This window comes from Nematolebias whitei, chromosome 4, assembly GCF_014905685.2.
Source record: "Nematolebias whitei isolate Nwh7 chromosome 4, NemWhi1, whole genome shotgun sequence".
Classification (NCBI taxonomy): domain Eukaryota; kingdom Metazoa; phylum Chordata; class Actinopteri; order Cyprinodontiformes; family Rivulidae; genus Nematolebias; species Nematolebias whitei.
Window position 1 is genome coordinate 13,334,510 of NC_056501.1, and position 27,615 is coordinate 13,362,124.

At 37.5% G+C, this 27,615-nt stretch overlaps 1 protein-coding gene across 1 annotated transcript in view; it reads left to right on the forward strand.

Annotated features, from left to right (window-relative positions):
* Window positions 1-27,615, forward strand: part of diaph2 (diaphanous-related formin 2) — a 461,650-nt gene that overhangs the window by 361,209 nt on the left and 72,826 nt on the right. Inside the window, exons 26-27 of the mRNA XM_037675202.1 lie at window positions 16,660-16,824; window positions 26,764-26,899. Coding sequence (XP_037531130.1) covers window positions 16,660-16,824; window positions 26,764-26,899 — 301 coding nt within the window. The remainder of the gene's footprint in view (window positions 1-16,659; window positions 16,825-26,763; window positions 26,900-27,615) is intronic.

Sequence of the window (27,615 nt, forward strand, 5' to 3'; positions counted from 1 at the left end):
TGCTTGTTCACATGAAACATGACTGTAAGGCAACCTCCTAGGTCTCCACCCTCAAGCAACACTAATATTATAGCAGGCTTTTGTAATTTGGTCGTTATTCTTTGATCCATAAAATGGTCCTATTTAACAATCCCAAATATAAATACCACATTCTAAATGACTCATGTGCTTGTTCAAATGAAACATGTGCTTAAGGGAACTTATTAAGTCTCGAACACCAATCAAGACTAGACAATCCAAAGGTTCAATTTTGGACCAAGTAATATTAGAAAGCAAGCTCGTGCTCATTTTTAAACGTGACACACCTATGAGTCTTCCCAGCTACATTGGATTTTTTTTGTCTGTAAGCAGCTGCTCTCCTACCTCAGTTTATTTACAAAGCACAGTGGCCTCTCTGATCCGTCTCACTTGCAAACAGTCTTTAATTTCGGGCACAGAATCTGGCTTTCCTTTGAAATGCAGCTTTGGACTTGTGCCAGCTTCAGCTCGTGCTACTTAATTCTCTGTTTCACATTCTCAGATAATGGTTGGATTTTGTATTGACGGCCGAAACTGCTCTTACCTCAGCTCTTGTTTCATTACATGGCGTCGGCGTGTATTCAATAGGGCGCTGCACAAGTTTGATTCATGATTGTTCCACACTGCTTGTTATTATTGCAGCATCAAAGCTAGGCTTGGTAAACACATTTGCATTTTAATGACTGATATAGATTGTTCCCCCGCTCAATAGCACCAGCTACCCACAACCCACCCCTAACCACTTTGATTAGAGGTGGGCTGCATCTAGTCTAGTTTAAACCACCTACAATGTGACACATCCTCATGCATTACAGTATGTAATAATTAGAATGCAGATGTAGCATGCACGACCATAAAAGACAGATTTATTTTGAAGTGGTAGTATCATGGCCTATCAGCTTTGGTGACAGTCCTAATATGGTAATTGGCTAAATAACAGTGTAATGTATTCATATTAGGAGTTGGTGTGGTAATGGTAATACAGAGAGACTGAGCAGTTGAAAATATCTCAAAGCACAAATGGATGTCATCAGAACAGCAGTCAGCCAATGACAAGCAATAGCTTGAAGAGGCAGATCATTTCTGTGTCTCCATCTCGTGTTTTCTTTTCTGCCACCTGCAGAGGATGATGCTACTCATTAAGGAGAGTTTGCCTCTGTGGGCATGTAATCTGATGCAAATTAGAGCAACAGACTGCCAAATGACTGCAGTGATGCTGCCATGAAGCTGTTGAAGCAGGTAACACAGCCAGCCTACTGTACCTACTGTAATGTCGCAACTCAAAAGCCTACACATATTCATGGGGAATGATGAAAACATTGATGTTACATGTGCAAAATAAGTGTAAAGCAACAATAAATGTATGTTACCTTCTTAATATGAGGTACTTTTGGGAACATTTGGAGTGCTGTAGAAAAATAAGTCTGTTAAGGAAAAAGAAAATGAATTAGGCAATGATAATAAAAATAATTTAAATTGTTGGTCTTATTTGTCTTTCATTATTCTAGAGTACTTAAACTATTCAGATGCACAAAAATACATGTCAAACAGTTTCCAAAGCTTGTGCTACTCTATAATCTCAAATGATTTCATGAAAGCCTCTTCCTAAAAGTGAAGAACAAAATTATGAGACTGATTCTTTCTTGAAATTCTTGAAAGGATTTTTTTTTTTTTTTTTAATCTGTCATCCCTCAAGGACAACAGTTTTTGTAACTCGGAAAAAGTCACTATACTGATGTCAGTAACAAAGATTTTCACATATGTTGCTGTTAGCAAAACAAAGCATAATCACCTAAAGAACATGAGATTTAAATACAAGTGTTTCTTTCAGACAGATTTATTTATTTTTTGTTCTGGATATTACTGACAGTACTGTTACTTTATAATAAAAGACAGACTAGAAGATGAGAGAAGGACAGCAGGGGTGTCTTTAAATTATCTGTTTATCTGTGTTTTCCTCCAGACACAAGGAGGGAAAGGAGGCTGTAACAGGGACCAGCTCCACAGGGAAGGTTGTGTTTAGTGGTGGCATTGATTTTATAAAAGGTTGCGCAGGAGGGAGGCTAGGTAGGACTGTCAGCTTTAACTCTCACTGAAGCATGTCACACCGTCAAGCTAATTGCACCCTCTTTGTAATCCTGAAACCCTAAAAAAGAACAGTATGTAAACTTATGCTTTCACGTCTTCTTTTGGAAACACATCACCATTATGGTTTCACGTTGAGAAGGAGATTTGACTTGAAGAAAAGGAGGTCTGTTTGGGAAGAACTGTTTTTTTTTTTTATTCATTTTTTTTTTGTGTAGTGTTTCGTAAACATCCTTTTTTGCAATATTTTTAGACTTTGCTGGTGAAGTTGGATAGTTCTCCCTATGTTTGTAATTTGTTCCTGAGAAATTCATGTGACAGAAACATCTAAATGCTTTGTTTAGCAGTCTGGTTAATGTGAATGAGCCCATAACAATATATATTTTTAAAACTGGAGGACAGAGAAGATAATAGGTTGGAGAAATGGAGATACAGTTCTAGAGTCTGAGGGATGAAGACAGGCAGGAAGAGGAAAGAGTTTTTACGTATGAAATGAACTGTTTGTTTGTTTTTTCTTCTTTTGGCGGCTCCCTTCGCCAGGGGTCGCCACATTGAACTAAGTCACACAAAGATTTGGCAATAGTTTTTACACCAGATGCCCTTCCTGATGCAACCACAGACCACCGAGCTACCACAGCCCTCTGTGTGGAACAGACAGCTGCTATCTAGGGCGCTCTGGGGAGATGATGGAGGTGGGGGTTTAAGGGCCTTGCTCAAGGGCCCAGAGTGGGACAAATGAGGGTGGAGACATGTGAGGGTGTTTCACCAATCCCACCCACAATTTTTGATGTTGTCGGGACTGGGAGTGGAACCATCGATCTTCCAGTCACAGGCCCACCTTTATATATATATATATATATATATATATATATATACAGTAGTCCATCGATTCTTTGGGGTTTTACATTCGCAGACTCACTTTTTTGCAGGTTTTCAACATAAGATTGTACACAACACACGATTGCCAACTTTAATATGACTCACAGGATTTGGACGATGTGGGGAAAATGTTAATGGGAGAGGGAACCAACCAATAGGACAAAAAATAAATAAATAATTCTGACAGGCGCCACCATTATGTAGTTTTATTTCAATGAGCCTATACTGTAACGCAAGTCAAAAGATCTACACGACCCATAAACCAACAGTGCTTCCGGACACTGCTTTCTGATGAAATTCAAAGAAAAGCAATGGAGGAGCGAACACTAGCGGAGAAACTGATGTGGTAAAAATAGTTTTGCAACGCAAAAGTCACAAGTAGCGATGTATATATTAAGCTCACAGAACTGGCAGGAAAGTCACAAATAATCCTGAAGCTGAACTCATCCTTCAAGTTGTAGTATTATCTTCAATGATGAGTACCCAAATAAAAGTTTGCAGTACTGTATAGTACATATATGTATGTTGTTTAAATGTATGTAGGTTTAAGAGTTTAGAACGCTGTTAAGAACATTGCAAGAGTGTGGGAAAGTTTATAGAGCATTAAAATGTATAAATACTAACACAAATATAGTGTCCCTACTTCCTGGTTTTTCACCTGTTATGGTGGTGTCTGAAACGTAACCCCTGTGATAATCAAGGGACTATGTATTTTTCGTTTTTTTTTTTTTGGGGGGGTGGGGGGTACATTTAAATAAAGTTTCTCAGCATCATGTCAATTATCCTTATCCCTCTTGAATTCCCTTCAGTGGTGTTAAAGTCAGGTTTAAACTCGCAGACAAATCATCCACCACCACTCAACTAAATTTGCGACCAACCTTTTTACCAGTTTAGTAATTATTGCTGTAGGGAACATTAGTTAATCCAGTTTATTTGCTAATAATGAAAGATAGTGTCTGAACGTGCCTGTCATTTGTAAGAGGGTTTATTTTCATTTTAATGAATGTCTGTGTGTAAAAGCATGTGTGAGAAACACATGGAAGACAGCTGGTAAAACATCCATTATTTGTCACACAAATACATTTTGATTTCTAGTATTCTGCCACTCATTAGGCACTAATCATCAGCAAACCCACTTTCCTTCTAGCAACCACATTGTACTGTATTCCCTGTCAATTATAGTATTCTCTTTCTGCATCGCAACACCAACAGATTTTTTTTTGTAATTATTTATTTTTTTTATTTTTTTTTATTTTTTTTTACTGGTGACTTACAGAGCTCTTTCTTCCACCCGCTGAGTCCCTTGACAAAAAAAAAAAAGCAAAACAAAACAAAGAAACTCCTGGGAAGATCATTTTATCTTACTTTTGATTGCCAGATAATTATCAGTTAATTATTTAGAGCCTTAAATTAATTTGCTAAGAATAGACATGTGCCTCTGTGTTGCCAGTGGAGACGGCTCCATTATTCCTTTCTCCCCAGTCTGTTTCTCCCCTGCTCCAAGGCTTTGACAGCTACTTATGCCAGTCATGTCTGATGGTAATCTAATAAAGAGTGGGGTGGTCCCTTTGTATTTAGAAGGGATTCTATTTTATTATTGGCTCTAAAAAGATTCTGTTGATTTCTTATTATGATTTTCATGAATCTGTCTGAAATGTGGGTGCAATTTACAGCACGTCATTTATAGAGTATTGTAGTTCAATTGTTTGATAAAGAAGCTACAGTTCAATATAAATGGAATTTACTACTTTTTTTTAATATTCATCCACAAGTAGCCACATAAACACTGTCAAACCTTGAATATTGTTTCCTAAAACAAACCACAGTCCACAGCTTTCTGATTTAGCTGGTCAGGCTATAATGGTTTGGTGTAAGTTCACTTGTGACATAAAATGATTGACAGATGTTTACTTCAATCACCTGTCTAGTAAAAACGAAGTCTTTTGATGTTTTTGTAAACTTTTGTGACATTTTTTTCTAGATGATTGTCCTGAAAGTCTATGGGCTATTACCCTAACTTTTTTTTTCCTCTCTCTCTCGAGCTTTATTGCTTATCCTATGAGCAATATGTAACATTTATGAATCATGTAAGATAAAATAATGTTGTTGTTTTTTTTGTATTAAGTACAAGTGCTGTGGTTTTTATACACTTCTTTACACTTCACTATGTTTTTCTCCTTCATCACTTGTTTTGGCTATTAGTGATAATTTTAAAAATTTAGGAAATAAAATAAATAAAATCAAAATACAGTCTCTTATAAATGTGATACGGTAGCTGATTTAACTTTTCAGTTTTGTATATTCTAATCAAGGATTCAAGGTTCTTTATTGTCATTTGCGTCGCATGTGGTAAATGAAGTGGAACAAAATTGTGTACACTGGGTCCCAGTTACATCCAAAAATAGCAAAAATATAAAATGTAAAAGAAACAATAAATAAGGATCTAAGATATAAACTAAACGAATGCCCAACGGTACGCTAAAAGATCTAAGATATATTCCAGTCACTAATAGTGCAAAATAATACACCGAACAACAGCAGCGCAATTCTCATAGGTTCTGTTTGGCTATAATTTACACGCTAATGCAAGTGCTGTTAGGCTCAGACAAAAATACAGAAACAAGACGCCAAAAGTGAAAAGGAAATAAATCTACAGCAGCATGGTCCTACTGGCAGAGTGGTTCTGATGACAGTGAGGTTATCTTAGCAAATGGTCCCGTTGGCACCATGATACAGTTAGCAGCGTCGTTCGGTAGCAGCGTAGTCTTGTTAGCAGCGTTCGCAGGTCTTGTTAGCAGGTCCCATCAGCAGCTTGATGGTAATAATGACCGCAGCAGTTGCCCTCCCAGATTGCCCTCCAGAACCGGGTCCAGCAGACGTAAAACATCCAAGGTTTCCCTGCGAAACCGAACAGGTCCATAGAGTTCGGTACGTACAGGCAGATGGAGGTTCGTGGAGACACCCGCCATGACAGGCCTGAGCCCTAGGCTGGAGGGACTGAACCACGATGGCAGGATGGTATGATGGCATGATAGCAAGGCAGTGACACAGAAAACTCACACAAATGTGTTGCGGTCATGCCCATATTGTGATGTGCATTGTAGGTGCAAAACAAAAGTTAAAACAAAAGTAACAGAAACATAAAAAGATTGACAACAAAGTTCATGCTCAATAATCCAGGTATACAATCCAACATTTTTCAGTTAGGTCATCTGGACAGTTTCTTTTTTTTTTTTTTGTGCTGAAACTTTTCGCCTTCGGTCCGGAAGGCTTCATCAGTCAAGGAAACACACAACAAAACTGATTCTTCCCCCAACATTTTACTCCAAAGTGGAACAAACCAGTTCTGCTTGTGATAAGATGGTCTCTTTGGTACACCCCCTCCTCCTTTGCTGGCCCTCTTCTTTGTTGACAATCTTGTCAAATTGTTTGAAAACAACAAAGGTTTGTTCCACTTTGGAATAAGATGTTGGGGGAAGAATCAGTTTTGTTGTGCGTTTTCTTGACTGATGAAGCCTTCCGGACCAAAGGCGAAACGTTTCAGCACAAAAAAAAAAAAAGAAAAAGAAACTGTCCAGATGACCTGACTGAAAAATGTTGGATAAAAAGATTGAGTTCACCAGGAGCCTGTGAAGCTACGGCTCGGCTGAGCGTGACCATCTTGCAATTAACATAATCTGTAGTCATATTTAAAAACACGTTGTCTTTCTAGTTTGTATAATGCCACATCTAATATTTTACATTTATCTTGTATTTCGTCATCTACCAATTCTTGGATCAGTCTTTTTTTTATATAAATACTTATTTCAGCAGTGACATTTTTGAGGGAGTGGAATGTTTTTTTACACCCTTTTCTCCGGGGGCACTTCATTAGGCTGACAGTGTTCTGAACAAAGAAATGTGCTGTAAGTGGTCTTATAATGGGATTCATTGGCTTAAAGAATCGAAATGTTTCCCTCCTTTCCCCCTCTGCCTCTGTAAATGCACACAAACACAGAGAGACACACTGAACCAAAGGTCAAACAGGCTGACCTGCTGACTGGGTTTGTGCTGCGGTAATGATAAGGCTATTGAATGGAGCTGTACTCTGTCATGCTGTTTGCCTGGCCAGTGGTCTGACTGAAGGAATCTGATCAATACAGGCTTTCTCCCTCTTTCTTTCTTCTTTTGTTTCTGTATCTGCAGCCCATCCTTTACCACAAAACCTACAACCCTTTCTTTATCAGCAAGCAAAAAAATGGATCTTATCCCACTTTTAAACAGTTGCACTTTAGGATAAACTCTTGTCATCATTAATCAGTGAGTGCAGAGTGAAGCTGTGGACATCTTTAACTTTGATGAAAATGTGAGCTGTTACTATATGAATAAATGAATGCAATCATAATAGATTTGATTTCATTTGAGTGTTTTAGTGATTTGTGTGCAAACTCCACAAATGGGTCTTAATTGAAGTCAAATGTCTCAGTTTGTGAGTCACATCTGACTTGAATACATCACTGTTTATTATGCATTGTAAAATGATGTACTGCTTATGCAGTACCTGATCCTTGCTCTCATTCTCACATAACGGAGAATCGACACTTGATTTTATCACTGAGCTACAGTTTTTACAATATTAAAATGCAGTTTACATAAAATTAAGATATTCAACAATAGTCTAGGTTGTGTTTAGGTTGAATCAGTGGAGCTGTAAGGCCAGATATTCCACTCACATTTAAAACACTCAACAATCAGAAAGCTTCAACCTGCTTATAGTCTGTTCAGCTTTGAGTGACCCGTGTTCCGGAGGAATACAGTGAGTGGAAACCTTAGATGTCTTTTTATGCATAAGATGTCATGCAGAACATGCAGTTTGAAGAAACTTCAACAGTATGGTGTCAAATAACATTATACAGTATTATTTTGAATTCACTAAATTAGTTGAAAACCATATTTACTGATCTAACAAGGTTATGTCAGGTCCTCTGGACGGATTATTCTTTGCTGATATGTTGTTGGTCCACTATGTAGGTGTGCTGCTTGTGGGACTCTTTTTTTTTTTGTGGCTCCTTGGACTAATGAAGTCCTTAGGATGAAACGTCTCAACACAAAAAGAAACCATCCAGATGACCTGACTGAACTTTGTTGGATTTTCTACCTGGACTATTGAGCATTAACTTTGGTTTTTTGTTGAAATGTTTCGTCTTTTGTCCAGAACACAGCAGTCACTCACACCTGAACAGACTTGATGTATGTTAAAGCTTTCTGATTGTTGTTGAGTGTTTTAAATGTCTCAGGAATCTCAGGCCTTCTTCAGACTGAAGAAGGCTTTTAGATAAACGATGAAACGTTTCAGCAAAGAAGAATCCATCCAGAGGACCTGACACAACCTTAGATTTATCGACCTGGATTTTTGAGCATGCGTCAGGACATACAGTATTTAATGATGTTTGTTATAATGTTCATGCAGTTATTTGTTTGGATTTTTATTTTAACTTAGAAGCACATGTAGGCTATGACTAGGAATGACTGACGAAAACAACGTCATATTAATTGCAGAAAGATTATATCAAAAATATGTTAAAATTACAACGCAGATCAGTACAACTGATTGTCATCTGCAACACATATAAAACCAATAAACCAATAGAACCATAAACCATTATCAACAAAAAGCTAGAGAAATGGGCATATATCAAAAAATAAAAATAAACTGCAAACCAGCAATTTGGATTAATCATTGTCATTGTCAACATGGAGCTACACAGACAAGACATAAGCAAGAAAACAAGTACTGGTAAATATCATGTGTCTTATTCAAATAATTATATGTACAGGTTATTGGATACCAATACAGAGCAAGTGTTTGCCAAAAAAAAAAAAAAAAACGTTTTTCCCCCCCCCCCCCCCCCCCCAAATAAAAAGGTACACACCATCTATTGGTACCATGATTTAAAATCTGAGGTGTCAAAGTGGAGCTTGTGTAAATGAGACGTAAAGCATCAGCTGCAGTCATGTGCAGCAAAGTGGAGAGCTTTATTTGATTTAAAGTATTCTAAACCATTAAAAAACATAAATAAGTTCTTAATTAGGGAAACAATTCTCATTGTTTGACTATTCTGCCAAAAAGAAGAGGTCATTAGTTTAAGTTATGGGACTACAATACATAAATAAATAGTCAAAATGTGTAACACTAGTTAGCTGCTTTACAGATGCTTTTTACTGATTTTTTTTTTTTTTTTTTTACAAAAAACAAATTTTCACATGTAAAAATTGCTTTATTTGCATGTACAATTTGTTAATAAATGGCCATTCAATTATGTAAAATTGTCTGCAAACCCCATAAAAATTAAACATCTCACAACTCATTGTATGTTGGAAAGATTTAATGTTTACTGATCAGATCAGGGGAAACAAGAGACTTGACCTTTTACACTTTGACAAATGTGAATGTTGTAAACACAATGGATTTCCATTGTCATTTAGCTGCTCTGAGGAATTTTTAGAGATACTCAGCCCCAGGACATCAAGAATGCTTTGGATCGGAGTAAAAGAATGACAACCATAACTGGGTATTGAAGATAAAATTGTATGTGAGTGTGTGCATCTCAATATCACCATGGGAAAAGGTGTCATCACCATTTGGCCATTTTTTATTTATTTCTAATATTCTTTCTTAAATAGTCTATTTATGATTCAACAGGTCATTCCCATGGACCTTATCCTCTCATTTATAATTTATATACTGTCTTTCCCTTTATGAGATGTAGTCATTATATCAACCAGTTGCTCTCTCACTGAGATGTTAGAACACCAGCTGGGTCCTTTAGTGAAGAGCTTTGAATGCCTGAGTAGAAGCAACTTTCCTCTCTACATGTATAAATATTTCAGGGACAGATGGGCAGAATAAATTGACAGTAAAATCGGCATTAATTCTAGCTTCTGATTTCCAGAGGTAGGGGAAGTAGAAGATAGGTGATGAGATGGTGGCTTTAAAAAAGTAAAGATTGTGACCATGTCAAAGCAGGAAATTGAAATTGCTGGACAACGTCTTTAAAATTCCCAAATTTGTGTTCAAATTATTTTGGTGTTTAGTTTAGATTCCTCAGTAGTTTTCAAAGCCATCAGTGAGCTACAGTATACTGTCACCATGAGAGTAAAACAAGTCATAGCTACTCTGACGTGCCATATGGTTCCTTACACAAAACCATCTGCAAAGTCCTATCAGGGAGTGTTTGGTAAAGAATAGGAACTTTCCAAAACTACTTGGCAAGTTATTGAAAAAAAAAATACTTGCCTATCATTTTATAACTAAACTTTCTGCAGTTTAAGTAAACAGTTTTTAATGGGAACATTTACCCATGTTCAGGGTGCCATATCTTTGTGTTTCACTGTGTTGTTACTGTCTATGTCTTATCTTTCCATCCATCCAGCCATATAAACACAAGTCAAGAGTTTGTGTAAAGTTGTGCACACTTTCATGCAACATTTGTTTTCTTACATCCTGATGTGCGTGGAACATGGCATATGCAACTTTTTTTGTATGCACACAGTGTTTATTCATGAATATCAAATTTAACATTGGAATGTGTCAAACTTCAGTTTGTTTGTATCACAACATACTGTATATTTTATTCAGACATCATGTTGAGAAACAAAGCACCCAATAAAAATATGTTAGGGCAATATCAATGTGTTCCACTTTTTATTGATATTATTCTCATCTATTTTTTTTATTTTTTTTTTTCAAATTAAAATGGTTTAAAAAAAATCTCAAAATCAAAATTCTGACCTTGGATAAACAAGTAGGAAAAAGATGATTAGCTTTGGACTTATGATAACATAAAATTTGATGTATTGACTCATTAATTTGCATTAGTAAAATGAGTCCTTCCATCTAATGTGTGCTGAATTACTGATTTCCTACTCTGGCTCTGCACTCTATTCTTCAGTCTTCTCTCTCAATCAACATGATGACTTATGTCCAGTCACTGGGCAGCCTTGGTGTAATTTGGCCCACAGGGGCTTCTGGCTGTAGGTATGGGGATAAAAGGAGCAGGGATAGTGGGGTTTGGAGAAAAGAAGGCTTATTGTGGGACCTTGGATGGATGGAGTGGCCAGTGAGCACATAGGAAAAAATAAATAAACATTAATGGAACTAGGTTACAGGAGACTTATTAAGAAGGCTTTTTGGGCCTCCACTGTAGGGTTTTATGTAGTACTTTAATAACTCTCTCATGCACACAGGTAAACAAACCAAGTAATTTATTGCTACCCTCACTTGTGGCCATCGTAAAGTGTTTTAAGTTGGTTCTGGCACTTAAAATGTTTCTTCTTCACTGTGTTTTATCATGACATGGAATAGAGTGTGGCTCCAGAAACACAGCAAATCTGACTTGGATGTGATTTTGGACGTCACTTTGCAATAGTAAAAATGAACGTCCTTAATTACAGCTATTTTTAAATGCACCCTTTGTAATGTGTCAAACCTATAAACGGTGACCGATTAAATACAGTGATGGCAACACAGGGGCAAGGGAAAGACCTAAATCTGGATTTATTTATTTATTTATTTATTTATTTATTTTTGTGAGAACCAGCTGGGTTTTTAAAACAACCAGAATGGTTAAAAATTGATTTTAAAAGGCATGCTGGTGATATTTCCAGACTTCATATTTTGCATCTGATGTTGTCTAAACCAGCATAGGTAGCCAAAATTTAGTTAAATGTTTGAGTTATGTAAGCTAGTGACTACATGATAGCTGGTGTGCTGCAAATCTCTTGTGGTTTACAAATGCAATATCAAATTTATAAAGTTAAATTGTTGTTAAAGCATTTACTGTCTAACTCTGAATGCTAGGAAACGCCTTGTAACTGTGACTTTCCTTCCCTCCATTGACTATGGTGACATTATTTTCATGAACGCTCCTACAAGAACCTTGCAGATGTCGGACGCTGCCTTTCACGATGCGCTAATTTATAACTGGCTGTAACTACCGTACCCACCATTACACCCTGTATTTACTGGTTAAGTCATCATTAACTTCACATAAACTCTCTCACTTGTACATTTTCATATTTTAAATCACTTCTTGGTCTGTTGCCTTCATACATCTCCCACATGTCACTTCGTAAGTGACGCTACAGTGTGCGCTCTCTGGACATTATTACCTGCAGTGTTCCCTCAGTGAGAACTGAACTAAGCAAAAGGGCCGTCTCCTACTCCACTCCTGTTTTCTGTAATATCTTGCAAAAAGATCTGAAGCTCTCGACCATGACCTCTCTAAGTGGCTTCAGACATCTGCTAAGTTCATGGCAAAAACCAATGCAGACATGTTCCTGTTTTTAGTATTTTACATTGTCTTACATTCTAGCTGTTTTTGTTTCATTTTTTAATTACAAATTTCTTTCATTTATTATTCTCAATTAGTTTGCTTTATTTTATGATTGTGTATTGTTGTCATCATTATTTGTTAAAATCAGGTCTCGCTTGTAAATGAGTCCCCGAAGCTCAATGGGACTGACCTGTAAAAAATAAAGGTTGAATTTATTTCAGTATCATGCAGAGCTCTTGAGAAGCAAATCCCCACATTTGGACAATTAAGTGTTTTAATCTTACTGGGAAGCAGAATGCTTTCACAAGTGTATACTCACAGCAGTAGCCATGATTGCAAGACTGAACTTTCCATCTACGAAGCTGTAGCCTTTCTCTGTGTTAGTAAGGTTTAGTGCACAGGGAGTGCAGTCCTGTAAGGATAGCCCAAAGAGCAGAACAAAGACTAACAAACAGGATAGGGGGCAACCAAAGGCTGGCTGATGCTTTACCGTGAGACCCATGGTGCCCACACCCTTCTCCACTCCAAGCCCAAGTGATGTGAAAAGCAGACACAGCTCAGACAGAATATCTCTAAAAGTTCACTCTGAGGGGGAGAGAAAGAATGGATTTGTTGTTCGATTGAGATTTGGATGGCTAGAATAACAAGTGGCGATGTAGAAAAGATTTATAGTAAAAGTGTGTTTGACAGGTAAAAAAAGAAATGAAAAGTGAGAAAAGACAACAAAGGATGCAACGAGTGTGAATATTAAGAAAATTGTAATGGACAACCTGACAGAGAGACATTCAAAGAATAATAGTGTGAGTAGAGCGACTACATGTTTGGTCTGTATGTGTGTGCGTGCGTATGTTTGCCTTTTCATTTTGTTTTTGTATGCATGTTGGATGAAGGCTCTACCGTACAGGTTGTGTTGCTGCAGGATAGTGTGCGTCAGGCTCCATCACTATGACATGTCTTTGATGTGGAAATACGAGGAGCAAAAGCCCAGCCAGCTTCAGTCCAGTCCCCAGCGGGACGCATCTACCACAGCGCATGCCTGGGCATTTCAGTGAGTGAGAGAAGGAGAGCGAAGTAGAGACAAAGAAACAGAGCCACAAGCCACAACAAACACCAAAACTATTCACTGCCTCACTGTAATGGCTATTGTGCAAGTCAGGCGGCAGTTATGAGATGAAAATTTTCTGAGCGAAAGGAACCGTGGACTTGATCAATACTGCAAGTCAATAATGGTTGTAGATGATGTCACTAGGCATTGCTAAGCATGTGCTGAAATATCCATGTATCAACATGTCTTTTGCAACCAAACTGACACTTTTTTTTAAACTTAATTTTAGCAAAACATTGTTGATGTCTACGAGCACTACATAACTTAACTTTTTTTTTTTTTGTAGTTTAGCCTAGCATTTAAAACTAGCTGCATAAGTAGTTTCTGGATTAGGAAATAAAACACTTCACTTTCAATAAATGGTACCATGTCATAGTAGACTGAATTAAAAAATATATATATATTTTTTGCAAAGGATAATTTTACATATGTACCAAAGAATTACAGTTATGTTAAAAAAAGCTCATTTAAGTGTTTGGATGTTTAGAATATACTGGTATGTTACTTTGGCAAAGTTTTACTTTTACATGGCTCTGCTGGGACCCTTGAGTTTGTGCACCGAAGAGAGGAAAAAAGGAGGTGTACAAAGGAAGATATAACCACAGTCTGACAGGAACAATGGGGATAAATCACATTCAGGTAGACATGGGAGGAAGAAGGAGGAATAGAAAAGACAGAAGGATGATTCCCACCCTCCCTTCATTGTGCAGACTGCCCTACTTCTATCCTAAAATGCAATCCAAATCTACACCCATCATTCCGTCACCAAAATAACCAAATACACTTCCCTGTGCACATGTACATGGTAGTGTGTATATGTGCACAGTTACACACATAATTGAAAGGTGTTTATTTTTTTATTTGTATTATTATTGTTTTTTTGGAAACCCATGAAAAACATTTGTGAGCTAAAAACTTGCCTAGGGACACAGAATAACCCCTGGACTTGATTGTGATGGTCAATTAAAAAGGCAGAACCAAAATTCAATAAATGGGTGGTTTTCATAGAATAATGGGAGATTGCTAAAAAAGAGCAATATCTTGATGGATGTTTGGCCCTGGTAATCGCAGGCCACATGCTGTATCACCAGACTGTGCATGTTGCCAAGGCGACTGCAAAAGAGCACTAATTGCCTTTAACTGCACCCATGATACAAAGAACTGGAAGCTGCTACCTTGCTAAGTGTAACACAAGAAGCATGTTGTCCAAATTATGGCTTTGTTTATCGGTTGACAGCAGCAGCATCATTATGCTAGTTTGGGTTCTCAGTCAACCAGGACATGGTAATCCTGCCAAGTTGAATCAAAGGCAACTTAACTCTTTTGTTTTTTGAAGACATTTCTCTTCTCCTGAGCTTTCGCAACTCAGTTCAACAGTGTCATTGTTATTTTTAACTCATTACATTGGAAAATGCATAAGAATGGCAGAAAGACAAATTACATCAGATAATTTCCGCTTTACTACAGTTTCATAATGTATGTTTTATTGGTCTGTGCTGTCAGCAATAGAGTATACTTATGATACCAATGCCTAATCCCTTTTCACTCCTTGCTTCTGTCACTTAGTTTATTCCTATATTGTGTTAGAATTTCTCCCCATGGGGTAGGGTTTTCTGATTAGTTTTAGGGTGTGAGGGAGGGCAAAGTGTAGGATTGTTTGGACCTGTAAACATTTTTTAGAAGCACACTTCAGAGTGCTTTTTACAATTATCACAAAGTGATCTACAAGCATTTGCAGGTATGGAAGTGGTCTTTTGTTTGTGATTTTCCATTTTGCTAGGCAGTTGTGGACGGCATGGTGGCTCAGTTGGTAGAACTATTGCCTCTCAGCGAGTAGGTCACTGGCCTTTCTGGGTGGAGTTTCCATGTTCTTTCCATGCATGTGTGGGTTTTCTTTGGGTACTCCAGTTTCCTCCCACAGACCAAAAACATACATGTTAGTCTGACTGGGCAGCTAAATTGGTAACTAAATTGCCCCTAGGTGTGCGTGAGAGAGTGAATAATTGTTTGTCTCTATGTGGCCCTGAGATGGACAGGAGACCTGTCCATGGTGTCCCCCACTTCTTGCACAGTGACTGCTGGATATGGGCACCAGTGACCCCGTAACCCAAAAAGAAAAAAGCGAGTAAAGAGGACGGATGGATGAATGGCTGGATGCATGAATGGCTGGATGTGTGCATGCAAAAATCATGTTTTTTTGTTGCCTAAACATTGTCTATATGCCTAGACTGCCTTTTTAAAATAATTTTGTAGCACTGCACCACTTGAGACATTCCATTTACTAGAATAGACTGTGTCAGTGTGTGCACACTGTATTAGCACAGATTGTGAGTCACTGAATGTGTTTTCTTGGTTAGTAAGTTCACATACAGGAAAAATTTTCTTGCTTTTGATGATCCTAGAAGTAGGAAAGGTTTAGAGCAAAAATGTCTTCATGACTGGTGGTTATTTTTTATACCAAGTTATGTAGTCCATTGGGGGGGGGGGGGGGGACTTTGCATAATTCTTGCTGTATGTGAGACATTCCACTTTAACAAACACTATTATTTCAAGAAGAGAATGTATTGAAGAAAGTGCTTCCCAAGGTCTTTTTTTCATGTTTGTTTTGGTATATTTAGGATTTTTTTCTTGCTTTGTCCAGGTTTGTTTAGTTCTCACTTTTGCATGCATGTGTGTACATACAATACATCTCTGTTGTGTTGTCCACAGCCCACCCAGGGTGGGAGTCTTGTAGTGCCCAAGTGTAGTCTCTATGAGGTCAGTGGCTGCTGTGATAATGCTTAACTGATGCCGGCTGTCAATACTCATTCACCAGGAGAAAATTCCTCCGCCTGTTCAGTAAATTACACAGTGCGGCGTGAGCTGTGAGGTTCAAAACAACCTGACCCCATTGTTGTTGTGCGAAACAATAGAACAATGACTGCAATCAGCTTTTTCAGCAACCATCTGTGTCATGCTGCTGCCTACAAAACACCTTTCCATTACTTCAGAGCCGCAGCTATTAGCTCTCCATGCTATTGACTCCAAAGTGAGATAGAGACCCTTCTGTATCCAGTTTTTTTTCTTTCTTTGTTTCCATGACCTTGACATAGGTAAGCTTTCAAAATACTACAAAGCTTGTGATATATATTTTCTTCTTCCCTGCAGTTTAACATGTTTGGTATTTGCTTTTAGTTCTGATTACTGTACCCTTTGAGTGTGTTTTGTTTTTGTTTGAGGCATGCGTTTCTTCGTTTTCCTTGACTGAATTCTTCTCACGGCTTCAGTAAGCAATCTCGGGAGCAATATGAAAAGCTGTCCACCATGCACAAGAACATGCAGAAGCTCTATGAGAACATGGGCAGTTTCTTTGCATTCGACCCCCACTCGGTGAGCGTGGAGGATTTCTTCGGAGAGCTGGCCAACTTCCGCACCCTCTTCATGGTAAGTTAAGATATATTGTATTTGTACCTTTGGTCTTTTGAAGTAAGCACACTATAGTTAACAGTGACTACAATCCACATGTCTTCACACATTGAATGTGTGCAGTTACACATGTTCACACTTGAATGAAACTCACTGTAGGGCCTCACAGATGGTATAGCAAGTTGTGTGAAAATTAATTTTATACTCTTATATATGGAATTTGATGTTAAATGGGAATTGGGAATTGCACCTCATATAGTTTAGGCCTTTTTAAAGGAGATTTCCAATCGATTTGTGATATTTTCTCAGCAGCTCATTTATCTTTGAGATTGATTCTTGCATCTCATCATGAAAACACCAGACCCTATTTTTTTTTAAACTAAGACCTTCTCACGCAATTTAAGAAAACTTCAAAGGCGTCACCGTGTCATCACCAGGATTCATTTCAAAAGTATAAAAATTCAATCTGAAACGAAGCAATAAGATTTGTTCACACTCTGCCCTTCATAATACATCAATACTTTTTGCTTTTGAGGCATATATTTTACCTTCTTCACCTACATTTTTTTTTCTTCTTTTCTCATTTGAGAGTGTGCCATTTCTTCTTCCTGTCCATTTATTGTAGACGTTATATTTCCTCAGCCATGACAAGCTTCACTGGTTCTTTTAACTTCTCTTTCTGCTCTAAGAATGTAGCTATGCTCACCTCTTAGGTTTTTTTCTCACATATATATGTTTTCTTTTCTAGGTCACAGTGCCCTTTTTTTATTATCCACCCCCCCCCCCACCCCAACCCCAAACACACATAACACAAACACAGAGTTTTATTTTTTTTAAGTGCTGCAATTGACCATAAAGTTTTTAAAAGTTTTTTTTTTTTTTTTGTTTGTTTTTTTTACCCTCTCCTTAAAGTATGGTAAAAAAAAAAAAAAAAACTATTTCTTGCCATCTACAGTTGTTCTTAGTAAAACAAAACCAAAAAAAAATCCTGCAAAAAAATATAAAACAACCAAATGATTATTCTTGTTGCATTTGATTTATGTATGTCCTATACAAAACTTTTTTTTTTTTTTTTTTTTTCAATTTAATAGTATAAAACCCATCGTAAAGTTGGCGTTGTGTTTTAAAAAAATCTGAGTTTGTACAATGATGTTTAGGGTACTGCAAACAGAAGCTTTTTTTTATCTGCACATTGTGTATTGATAATCTAAAAAGTAAAACAATATTAAAGGGATTTAAATATACAGTGATCCCTCACCTTTAGTGGGGGTTACATTCCAGAGACCCCCGCAGTAGATGAGAATCTGTGAAGTAGCAGTGTTATATTTATTTTATTATTTACATAGATTTAAGGCTTTATAAACCCTTCCCACACTCCTAGAAACCTTCCCCACATTCTCTTCTTAACCTCCCCCATTCTTTTGTAAACACTTTATTTGCTCTTAAACACACTGGCGATGAAGATGATGATGATGAGATGAGTGTACAGAACTGCACAGCTTGTACAGTACACAAAATATAAAAAAAAACTGGGTTTAAAAAAAAATACTGTACAGTGAAGCCGCAAGAAGTGAACTGCGATATAGTGAGGGACGACTGTATTTTGTGTCACAAAACTGAATCTGGTTGATTTTCTCATTCTATAATATTGATTAGGAATTGTTGATTCTTTTGAGAACACAGAAATTATTGCAATAAATGGTAATATTGTTTGAAATTTTACAGTAATTAGCAATTATTATCAAATTTAAGAAGACACGTTTGTTAATTTATTTTGCGTGTCGTACCATTTTCAACCACCGGATGGCAGTATAAGACTGTTTGAATCAAAGGATGGATAGTAAGGGAGCGAGCAGCATGACTCTTTAAGAAAAATGGGAGGGAGGCCTCTTGATGTGACATGGAGTGTCTCTCTTCAGTTCTCAAAATGGCAGATGCTTGGTGTGGTTTGAGCTCTCTAGCAAAGCATTTTGCACACAAAGCTTTTAATAAAAAACATCAGTAACAAGTTCTCAGCTTCTTTTTGCAGAGAAAAACAACTTTTTACATAAAGGCACGGGTTTCAACCTTGAAATTTGGAGCTTCGACAAGACGGAGTTTTTTTCCCCCGAGGTCGGCCTGTTAGCTTAGCTCGTAGCTTAGCTTCTCAGCTTAGCTTTTTGTAACGATCAAAAAACGTGATTTTGGACGGTTAAAACAGATTTTAAAGAGAAAGAAAGGGGTCAGTGAAGAGCACCGGAGTTGAGCTTTTTGTTATCCAGTGTCTTCAGAAAGAGAGAGACATGAAAAAACGATAAAGCCGATAAATGAAAATGAGGTCGATAATTTTCATTTATCATGCGATTAATTGATTTATGGTTTATCGCGACAGGCCTAGAGCTCAGATTATATTTGGGTGTGCTGAATAGTCCAGACATTACAGTAGTAACTGAGCCAGAATGGTTGACATGTAAAAAGGTTAGCCAACTATACAGCTCATTAACACATGAAGTGATGACACAGTTTGTGTGGCCATCCATTAGCAGGATTAAACAACAGCAAACAGGTTTAATACTGAGGGATGATAATTCATGACAACAGAAACATTGTTTGTAGTGTATAAATAATTAGCCACAAAGAGAATAGACTTAATTCATCATAATTTGAAAACAATAAAAGGGAGATGTCTGTCACACATTTAATGTGTTGCTCTTCCTGTCAACACAGCTGAGTTCTGCTCCATTCTTCTAGTTCTGTGATGCTCATTTCATTTTTGAAAGCTCACATCTTTGCAGGATGTGGCCGTCTCCATCAGTGACTTATGAACAGACACATGGAGCAGGAACATGGACTAGTCTGTGCGGCCATTTTCTAAAACAGTTTTCTGAAACACCCTTTAAATGATAAACAAGACCAGGTAAGGAATATTTTAGGAAAGAGTTTAGGATACATTATTCCAAAGAATGATAAATAAAGGTAGGAGAGTTATAACTCCAGGGCAGACTCATGAACTTGTTGCTCAACCTTTGTCTTGTGTTTATAGAATTTTACATCAATATTTAGTGCAAACCTTGTTGGAATTTTCTTGGAAAACGAAAGATTTGTCAACATTAGAAGTAACATCTTTTTTTTTCTCTCTCTCTTTTTTTTCTTTTATTTAAAAAAAAAGGAAAAAAGAGAAAAAAAAGTAACATCTTTTTTTTTTTTTTTTTTTTTTCATTGATTGTAAGGCAGATATAACACCAATAGTAAAATAACAAAGCATCACTCCTGAGAAAAGGTTTCTATTTTGTACACTTTTAAACTTTTTAACTGTCTCTTTGCTTGTCTACCTCCTGTGCATCCCTCCTGGCACCACCCCATAAGCTTCTGGTGTCAGGATGATGACATGGTGTCCAGACGGTATTGTCTTTTTCTCCTCACAATCCATTAGTATAAACGGCAAGGTCCCCTTGTCTGAAGCTTTTTCTTTTCTTTCCCTTGATCCACATTTGAAACCAGCTCGTCGTTCTCTCTGATCAAAGTGCACAAGCACAAACAACACTCCCTCAAGAATTCCAGAGTTGCATATCTCTCAAAGACGCACCCAGCCAAGAAAATAAATTATTCTCTTAAGCAAATAGCTGCCTATGAACATTTTATTACCGATTTAAACTTCCCTGCTATGGTTAAGGGGATAGAAGTAAGTGGGATATAGTGCTGTTAATATATTCATAGAAAAACAGGTCTTTAATCACCACATTTCTCAGATATTATTTATAGTTTTTGGCTTCTCAGCTTTGCTGTCAGAAAGGCTAATCCCATCTGCTTGCAGAGCACAAGAAATCAATGATTGTTCCTATTTGATTGTTGTTTTATTTCCTTACTATGTGAAATAACTGAGCTAACTCCTTTGCAGCACAAGTAATTCCTTTTTAGCTTTTCTAGTGAGTAAAATGATGTTCAGGAAGGGTCTGATGTTTATTTATCTTTGCAAAAGGCAGCCTGCATCAATTGCTGCTTATTGTTCTAAATGGCAAATCAAATGAATGTGATGACCTATTGTCAAGATATGTTGGTACTGAATGCCTTGTGAGCCCGAGACTTTTTTATATATTTATATTTATTTGTAATGTTGAGTTGCTTGACTCAAACAAGCGAATGAATAAATAAATAAAACATCCTTGCTAAGTTCTGTCTCTATTGCATTGCCCTTTTGTAATGCAGCGCAAAGCATCTGCTGTATTAAAGAATTCCATCGCAATATAGTCACCCTAAATTGCTTTTACTAAAAAGCGAGAGCTTAATGCTCCCGACCGACATAAGGCATTTGAGTAAACGCACTGACAGACAGTCCTCACAGAACTGAATGTAACTGATAAGAGAATCCATTAACTCTATTTTCCTTCAGTTTCATTTTTTGTCTCTCCCTCACCCCGCCTTATTCTCCCTGTCCCCCCCCCCCCCCTTCTGTGACCAATGAAATATTATTTGATTCCAATAAATGGAGTTGGTATTTGAGGAGTTTAACAATTTGTTAATTTAATGGTACTGCCGTACTCTGAAATAGAGCTTGGGTGAAATGCAATCTCAGGGTGTGTATATGTAATCCTGACCAGAAGCATAAAGGTGATGACTTTTTTTTTTTTTTTTTTGCATTAATGAGTTATCAAAGCTTAACAGATGGGCTGGGATGAACTAATGAAGTGACTTTCTAATACAACTAAAAGAGTCCAACTGGGTTCATAAAAAAATCAAGACAGATTATCTACGCAATCAGAATAATAGTTTTGGTGCCTCTAAGTTTTGATGCTAACCACTTATTGATACTTATAAAGCTTACTTATTGCTTTGATATGATAAATGATCACAATCATAAGAAGGATGATGCTCAGACAGACCTACACTGCTGAATCACCATCATGTGTCTGTAGTGTATTTACTTACTCATGAGTGATGCAGTCATTACATTCATTGCAGCAGACTTTGGAGGTCATTTATCAATATGGTGTAATGTAGACCACCGAGCAGACATCTCACAGTCTGTAACCTATAACTTCTTGAAGCCATTTCCCCCCACATACTGGGCTATAGTGCAGCAGATGGCTAATAAACACATTTGCTGCTTAAAGCGCAGGCGTTGTGGTGTTTGTAAAATTCAAATGAGATGCAGCAATGTCACTCTATGTGAGATCACTGGTGCAACTGAGCAGTTGGAAATACTCATTGCTCCCTCGTTGGGTCGGCAGACTTGTATGCATGGGAGGGAAGCCGTGCTGTGGAAGATGGATTGTGCTGTGCAGGGTCAAGGAAGAACAACACACACATGCCATCAATTATTGAGGAAACAGATCCAGAAAGAGAAAATCCAGCCGTACTCTTGTTGGTATTGCACTTGTGGATCACACCAAAAAAGGTTATTAAACGTATGAAAAGAAGATAAGTACGTTTCAGTAAGTGTCACACCTTCTGGAGGTCAGGAATGTGACATACACTCACTTCTCATTTTCTCGCTGACCCTGAAAACTTGAATTTGCCTCATCAGATGTGCTGCTGGCAAGCCGTCAGTTCACAATGTTGTTATTGAATACCAAACATGTTGTTGTGTCTTGTAAAGTTTATACTTTAAAAAAAAAAAATGTACTAGTGATCACATGACCTCTAAGTGATTCAAGGTACCAAAGAGACATTTTTTTAGGATGAGAGGTTTAATTTAGGGCAGCATGGTGGTGAAACTGGTAGAGCTGCTGCCTCTCAGCGAGCAGGTCCCTGGTTCAAATATCGGTCCGGGGGCCTTTCTGGGTGGAGTTTGCATGTTCTCTCCATGCATGCGTGGGGTTTTCTCCAGGTACTCTGGTTTCCTCCCACAGACCAAAAACATGCATGTTAGGCCGATTGGTAACTCTAAATTGTCCCTAAGTGTGAGTGAGAGAGTAAATGGTTGTTTGTCTTTATGTGGCCCTGTGATGGACTTGCGACCTGTCCAGGGTGTACCCCGCCCCTCGCAAAGTGATTGGTGGACATGGGCACCGGCGACCCCCGTGACCCAAAATGGAAGAAGCGAAGCGGGTAAAGATAATGGATGGATGGATGGATGGATGGATGGATGGATGGATGGATGGATGGATGGATGGATGGATGGATGGATGGATGGATGGTTTAATTTATGATGGAGTATTAGGGCCACGCTAAGAAAAAAAAACATTACAAGCAAAAATAATGTCATGGTATTATGAGAATAAAGTCGTACGACAATATAGTCATAATATGAGAATAAAGTCATATTGTTATGAGAATAAAGTTGTAATATTATGATACTAAAGTCATAAGAGAATAATGTAGAAATATTACAAGAATAAAGTTGTAATATGAGAACAAAGTTAAATTAATGTGAGAATAAAGTTGTAGTATTACGAGATTAAACTCTGAATATTACCAAAAAAAAGTTATAATATTATCAGCACTCCGACATGATAAAACAGTCTTACAACTGTGGTAAAATGATGAATGTTGACGTCGGCAGTGCAATAGTAGGGTGCCCAACGCACTGTGGCATATGGATTCTTATGATTAACTGAAGCCGTATGACATTGCAATTAATGGCTGCATTGACGGATTTAGTCATGACATAATGTGGATGGATGCATATTTCACAGTGACCCAAAAGTTATCACAAACTACTTCATAAACACAATGACTCACATTAGAAGCTGTCCAGAGCAGGTGCGAGCTGACCCAGGACGTATTACAAGTTTATTCTCGTAATTGTACGACTTTATTCTTGTAATATTTCAACTTTATTTTCGTATGACTTTATTCTCGTAACATTGTCTTTTTTCTCATAATGTTCTTTTTTTTTTTTTTCTTAGCGCAACTAATACTCTGTTGTAGAAATTATTTTAAATAGTTTTTTTGTTTTTTTTCGGGGGGGGGCGCTTTTTTTTTGGGGGGGTTTTTTTTTTCCAGGGGGGGGCTGCTCCTTTCTTCAGGGGTTGCCACAGTGAACTAAGTCACATAAAGACTTTGCAATTGTTTTTATGTCGTATGCCCTTCCTGAAGCAACCACAGACCACCGAGCTACCACAGCCCTCTGTAGGGAGCAGAGAGCTGCTATCTAGGGTGCCCAGGGGAGCAGATGGTGGGTTTAAGGGCCTTACTCAGAGAGAGAGTCAGAGTTTCTTTATTGTCATTCGCACCTCATGTGGTACATGTGGTGGAGCGAAATTATGTACACGGGGTCCCAGTTACATCCAACAATAAAATGTATAAGAAAAACAGTAATAACATCTAAGATATGAACTAAGAAAAACATAAACTAAATATACACTAAGCACTCATAACATAAAACATTGAACATCAGCACAAACATGAACATGAGTCTGTGAGCAGATGTGCACACATGAACACATCAACATTGAAACAGATCAGCAGCAACATGAAACAGATCAGCAGCAACATGATATGTTTTTTCACAGTGATTATTCTAGTTAGAGATTCATGAGTCTAACAGCCTCAGGGTAGAACCTGTTCCTCAGTCTAGTGGTTCTACACTTAATGCTCCTTAACCTCCTTCCTGAGGGGAGTGGGGCAAAAAGTGTGTGTGCTGGGTGAGTGGGGTCCTTCATGATGCAGGTGGCCCTCTTCCTGCATCTGGAGGTGTAGATGTCTGTGATGATGGGGAGGCTGACTCCAATGGTCTTCTGTGCAGCCTTCATCACTCTCTGCAAAACTTTTCTTTTTGCAGCTGTGCAGCCTCCATGCCACACGTTGATACTGGAACACAGGATGCTCTCCACTGCACACCTGTAGAAGAGCCACCACTCCCTTCAGAAATGCTTTAAATTGATTTAAATTTTATTAGGCTGATTTATGACCAGATAAAGGTAACAGTTTGTTACCATACTTTTTTTTTTTTCTTAATGCCAACGGACATGTTTTTATTTTATTTTATTTTTTTATAATTATTATTATTTTATCAAAGGGTTTTAAAAATACAGTATTCAGTTGTTGTTGTTTTTTTTGTTTTTTTTTTCCTCCAGACTTTTTAGTTTTTTTTGAACAGTTAATCTCATGTGGTGCTATTAGAGTCACAATCAGTTTCACATAAAAACAAATGAATAAATGTGAACCAAATAAAATTGCTTTCACGCTCTTTTTAAAATGACACCAAACCATTTTGGTCTTCAGTAGATGAAAGTACTCAGGACATCAATTTGACATTAGATTGTGTTAATAAATTTTAAAACATCTCTGAAATTCTTACAGTATATCTGACAAGAGATTCAAGCTTTTTAAGATGAACCCTGACTTTTGTTGTTAAATTTTCTCCTGTTTATTATACAATCACAAATAATTTTATCATACATCTTGTTTTACACCAGAAGTCCTCCTAAAATCTACAGTTACCAAATAATAATAATAATAATAATCATCCCTGAAGGAAAAAGCATTCAAAGAGAATGGTGTATGAGCAAATAATAAAACAGAGAACACATATTTAGTGCTTTGATAATTAGTTATGTTGTTTAGTTAGAACAACAGAATCCTGTTGCATAAGCTTGTTTACAGTCAGATTTAACTGTTTGTTCAGAGTAAATTTTGCTGACAGGAATTTATTTGTAGTCTGCATTATTTATGCTCCATTTGATGGTGTAGACTCTGAATGTTGTAGTGATGTTTCCACTGAAATTAGCCAAATATTGTCCATGCTAAAGTTAACTGTTAAAGAGCACAAAGCACAGCACTTGTCTAATTCAAAACAGCAGTAATGTGCATGCAATCAATATTCTGTGTCAGGAGCAGCAGGGTAATTTTCTAAAACTTGATGTGGTAATTAAATACATGTTGATATGTGAGAGTTCACTGACCTGCAGCAGTTACACAGAAAAAGCATCACTTTTTTCAGCTTTTCATAATGTGCATGATTTAAAAACTCACCACCTCATGACTAACTTTATTTTTTTTAACCATTTATATTTTATTTCATCAGATTTACTACACATCTTGTCTATCTCTGCCACTCTTGTTGCCCTTGTCATCTAACAAGGGCACAGTGACAATGAGGGCCTGTGTCCTTAGGCATGTAAAAAATCCCTGCTATTGACTGGCATGATGGGCTGCTCTTTTCTTGTTCCTTTCCCACAATCCCCATAATCCTCCTGTCTTAACTGCCAACACGACACACTCAGCGAGGCCACGAGGCCAGTAGATGGGGGCCTACTGTCGCCACTTATTATGTCAGCGCACAGAGAGGGGCTTTGCATCCATATATACATGAATGTATACATGAGGGGGAACACCGCAGATGAGCAGAAGCACACAAACATGCGTGGACCTCAACACAAAATCATTTTAATGGGTATTACCTCCCACTCATGCACTTACCGTCGGCGGAACCTTTTCATCGCCGCACCACAGGCCTGGGATACGAAAGCATTTTGTCGTCTCCAAAGGTCACACAGGTGCATCTTATTCTCTGCTGGCAGTAGAACAAACGGACACATTTGTAAAAGGCATGCATATTGTTGATTATCTCTCTTCCCATGACTCCTTCCTGACATTTCAGCTGGTGACCAAGGAGGAAAAGGATGTTTTCTTCCTCCTTTGAGACACTGCTGCTTTTATTTAGTGTTTTTTTTTTTATTGTTTTATTTCCAGTGCAATGCTCCTTTATATTGTGAAAAAGAATGCGTCAGTGTTTGCTACATATGTGTACAATTGATTATTAATGTATTGATGACAATAAAGTAGCTCTGTATAACTGAAAATGTGAAAAGCATAGCATTATACAATCCTTACTTGCAAACATTAAAGGAAGAAAAAAAATTATACACTATTCCAGACACTTATCTTTGTCCATCAAGCCCACCAAGGGATACAAATTTGCTGATGGTACTCTGCTGCCCCTGTAACGCTGTACAGTAGGGAAGTCGATAAAAGACTGAAGGTGGTAGGAGCCACATTCTGATTTTATCTGTTTATGTTCGTGTGCCTCATCAGGAAGCAGTGAAGGAGAACCACAAGAAGAGGGAGATGGAGGAGAAGATCAAGAGAGCCAAGCTGGCGAAGGAGAAAGCAGAGCGCGAGAAGCAGGAGCGCCAGCAGAAGAAGAAGCAGCTGATTGACATGAACAAAGGTATGCCACTTCTCTCCATGCTGCCGCAGAGACGGGGAGGCAGATGGGGAGTTCAGGGGACAAGAGCATGAGGGTGGAAAGAGGGTTTGAAGGAATTTTGCTTTGCACAGATTTGAACTGAAAAGCAGATTCTAATGTAGAGGAGAGGCAGAAGTCTTCTTTTGATTGTTTCAACTGTGAAGAGACCCTAAAGTTGTTTTATAGATGATTCAGTGCTTTCAAACATCAAAGTCATTCCTGCTAAAAATTGCCATTTCTATTTAGCCAGTGCTACAAATAAACTCCTGAATACCCTGTATGCTTACAAGGACACATGGTAAAAATATGACTTGCTTATAAAAGTAGGAAATAAAGGTTTGTTTGTTGGTATCACTTCACAATAAGGCTTCCCTTACAGATGGCTAATGAATAGTTTATATATATGTATTAATTCCTCTGTAAGCATTTTACACAGCATTAGTAATTGTTTATTATGCAATAATTAAGGGTGACAAAGAGGTGTTAAGGGTGTTCAGAGAAACAAAACTGACCATTTTGTTGCCAAATAGTGAGCCAAATCTGTTGACCTATATATTTCATTTAGAGTTGTTATATTAAATATTTCAGACTAAGTTACTACCTTGTAAGCACAATAAGCATTTGTAAACCTTTTTTTTTATTTTTTATTATTTATTATTATTATTATTATTATTATTATTATTATTATTATTATTATT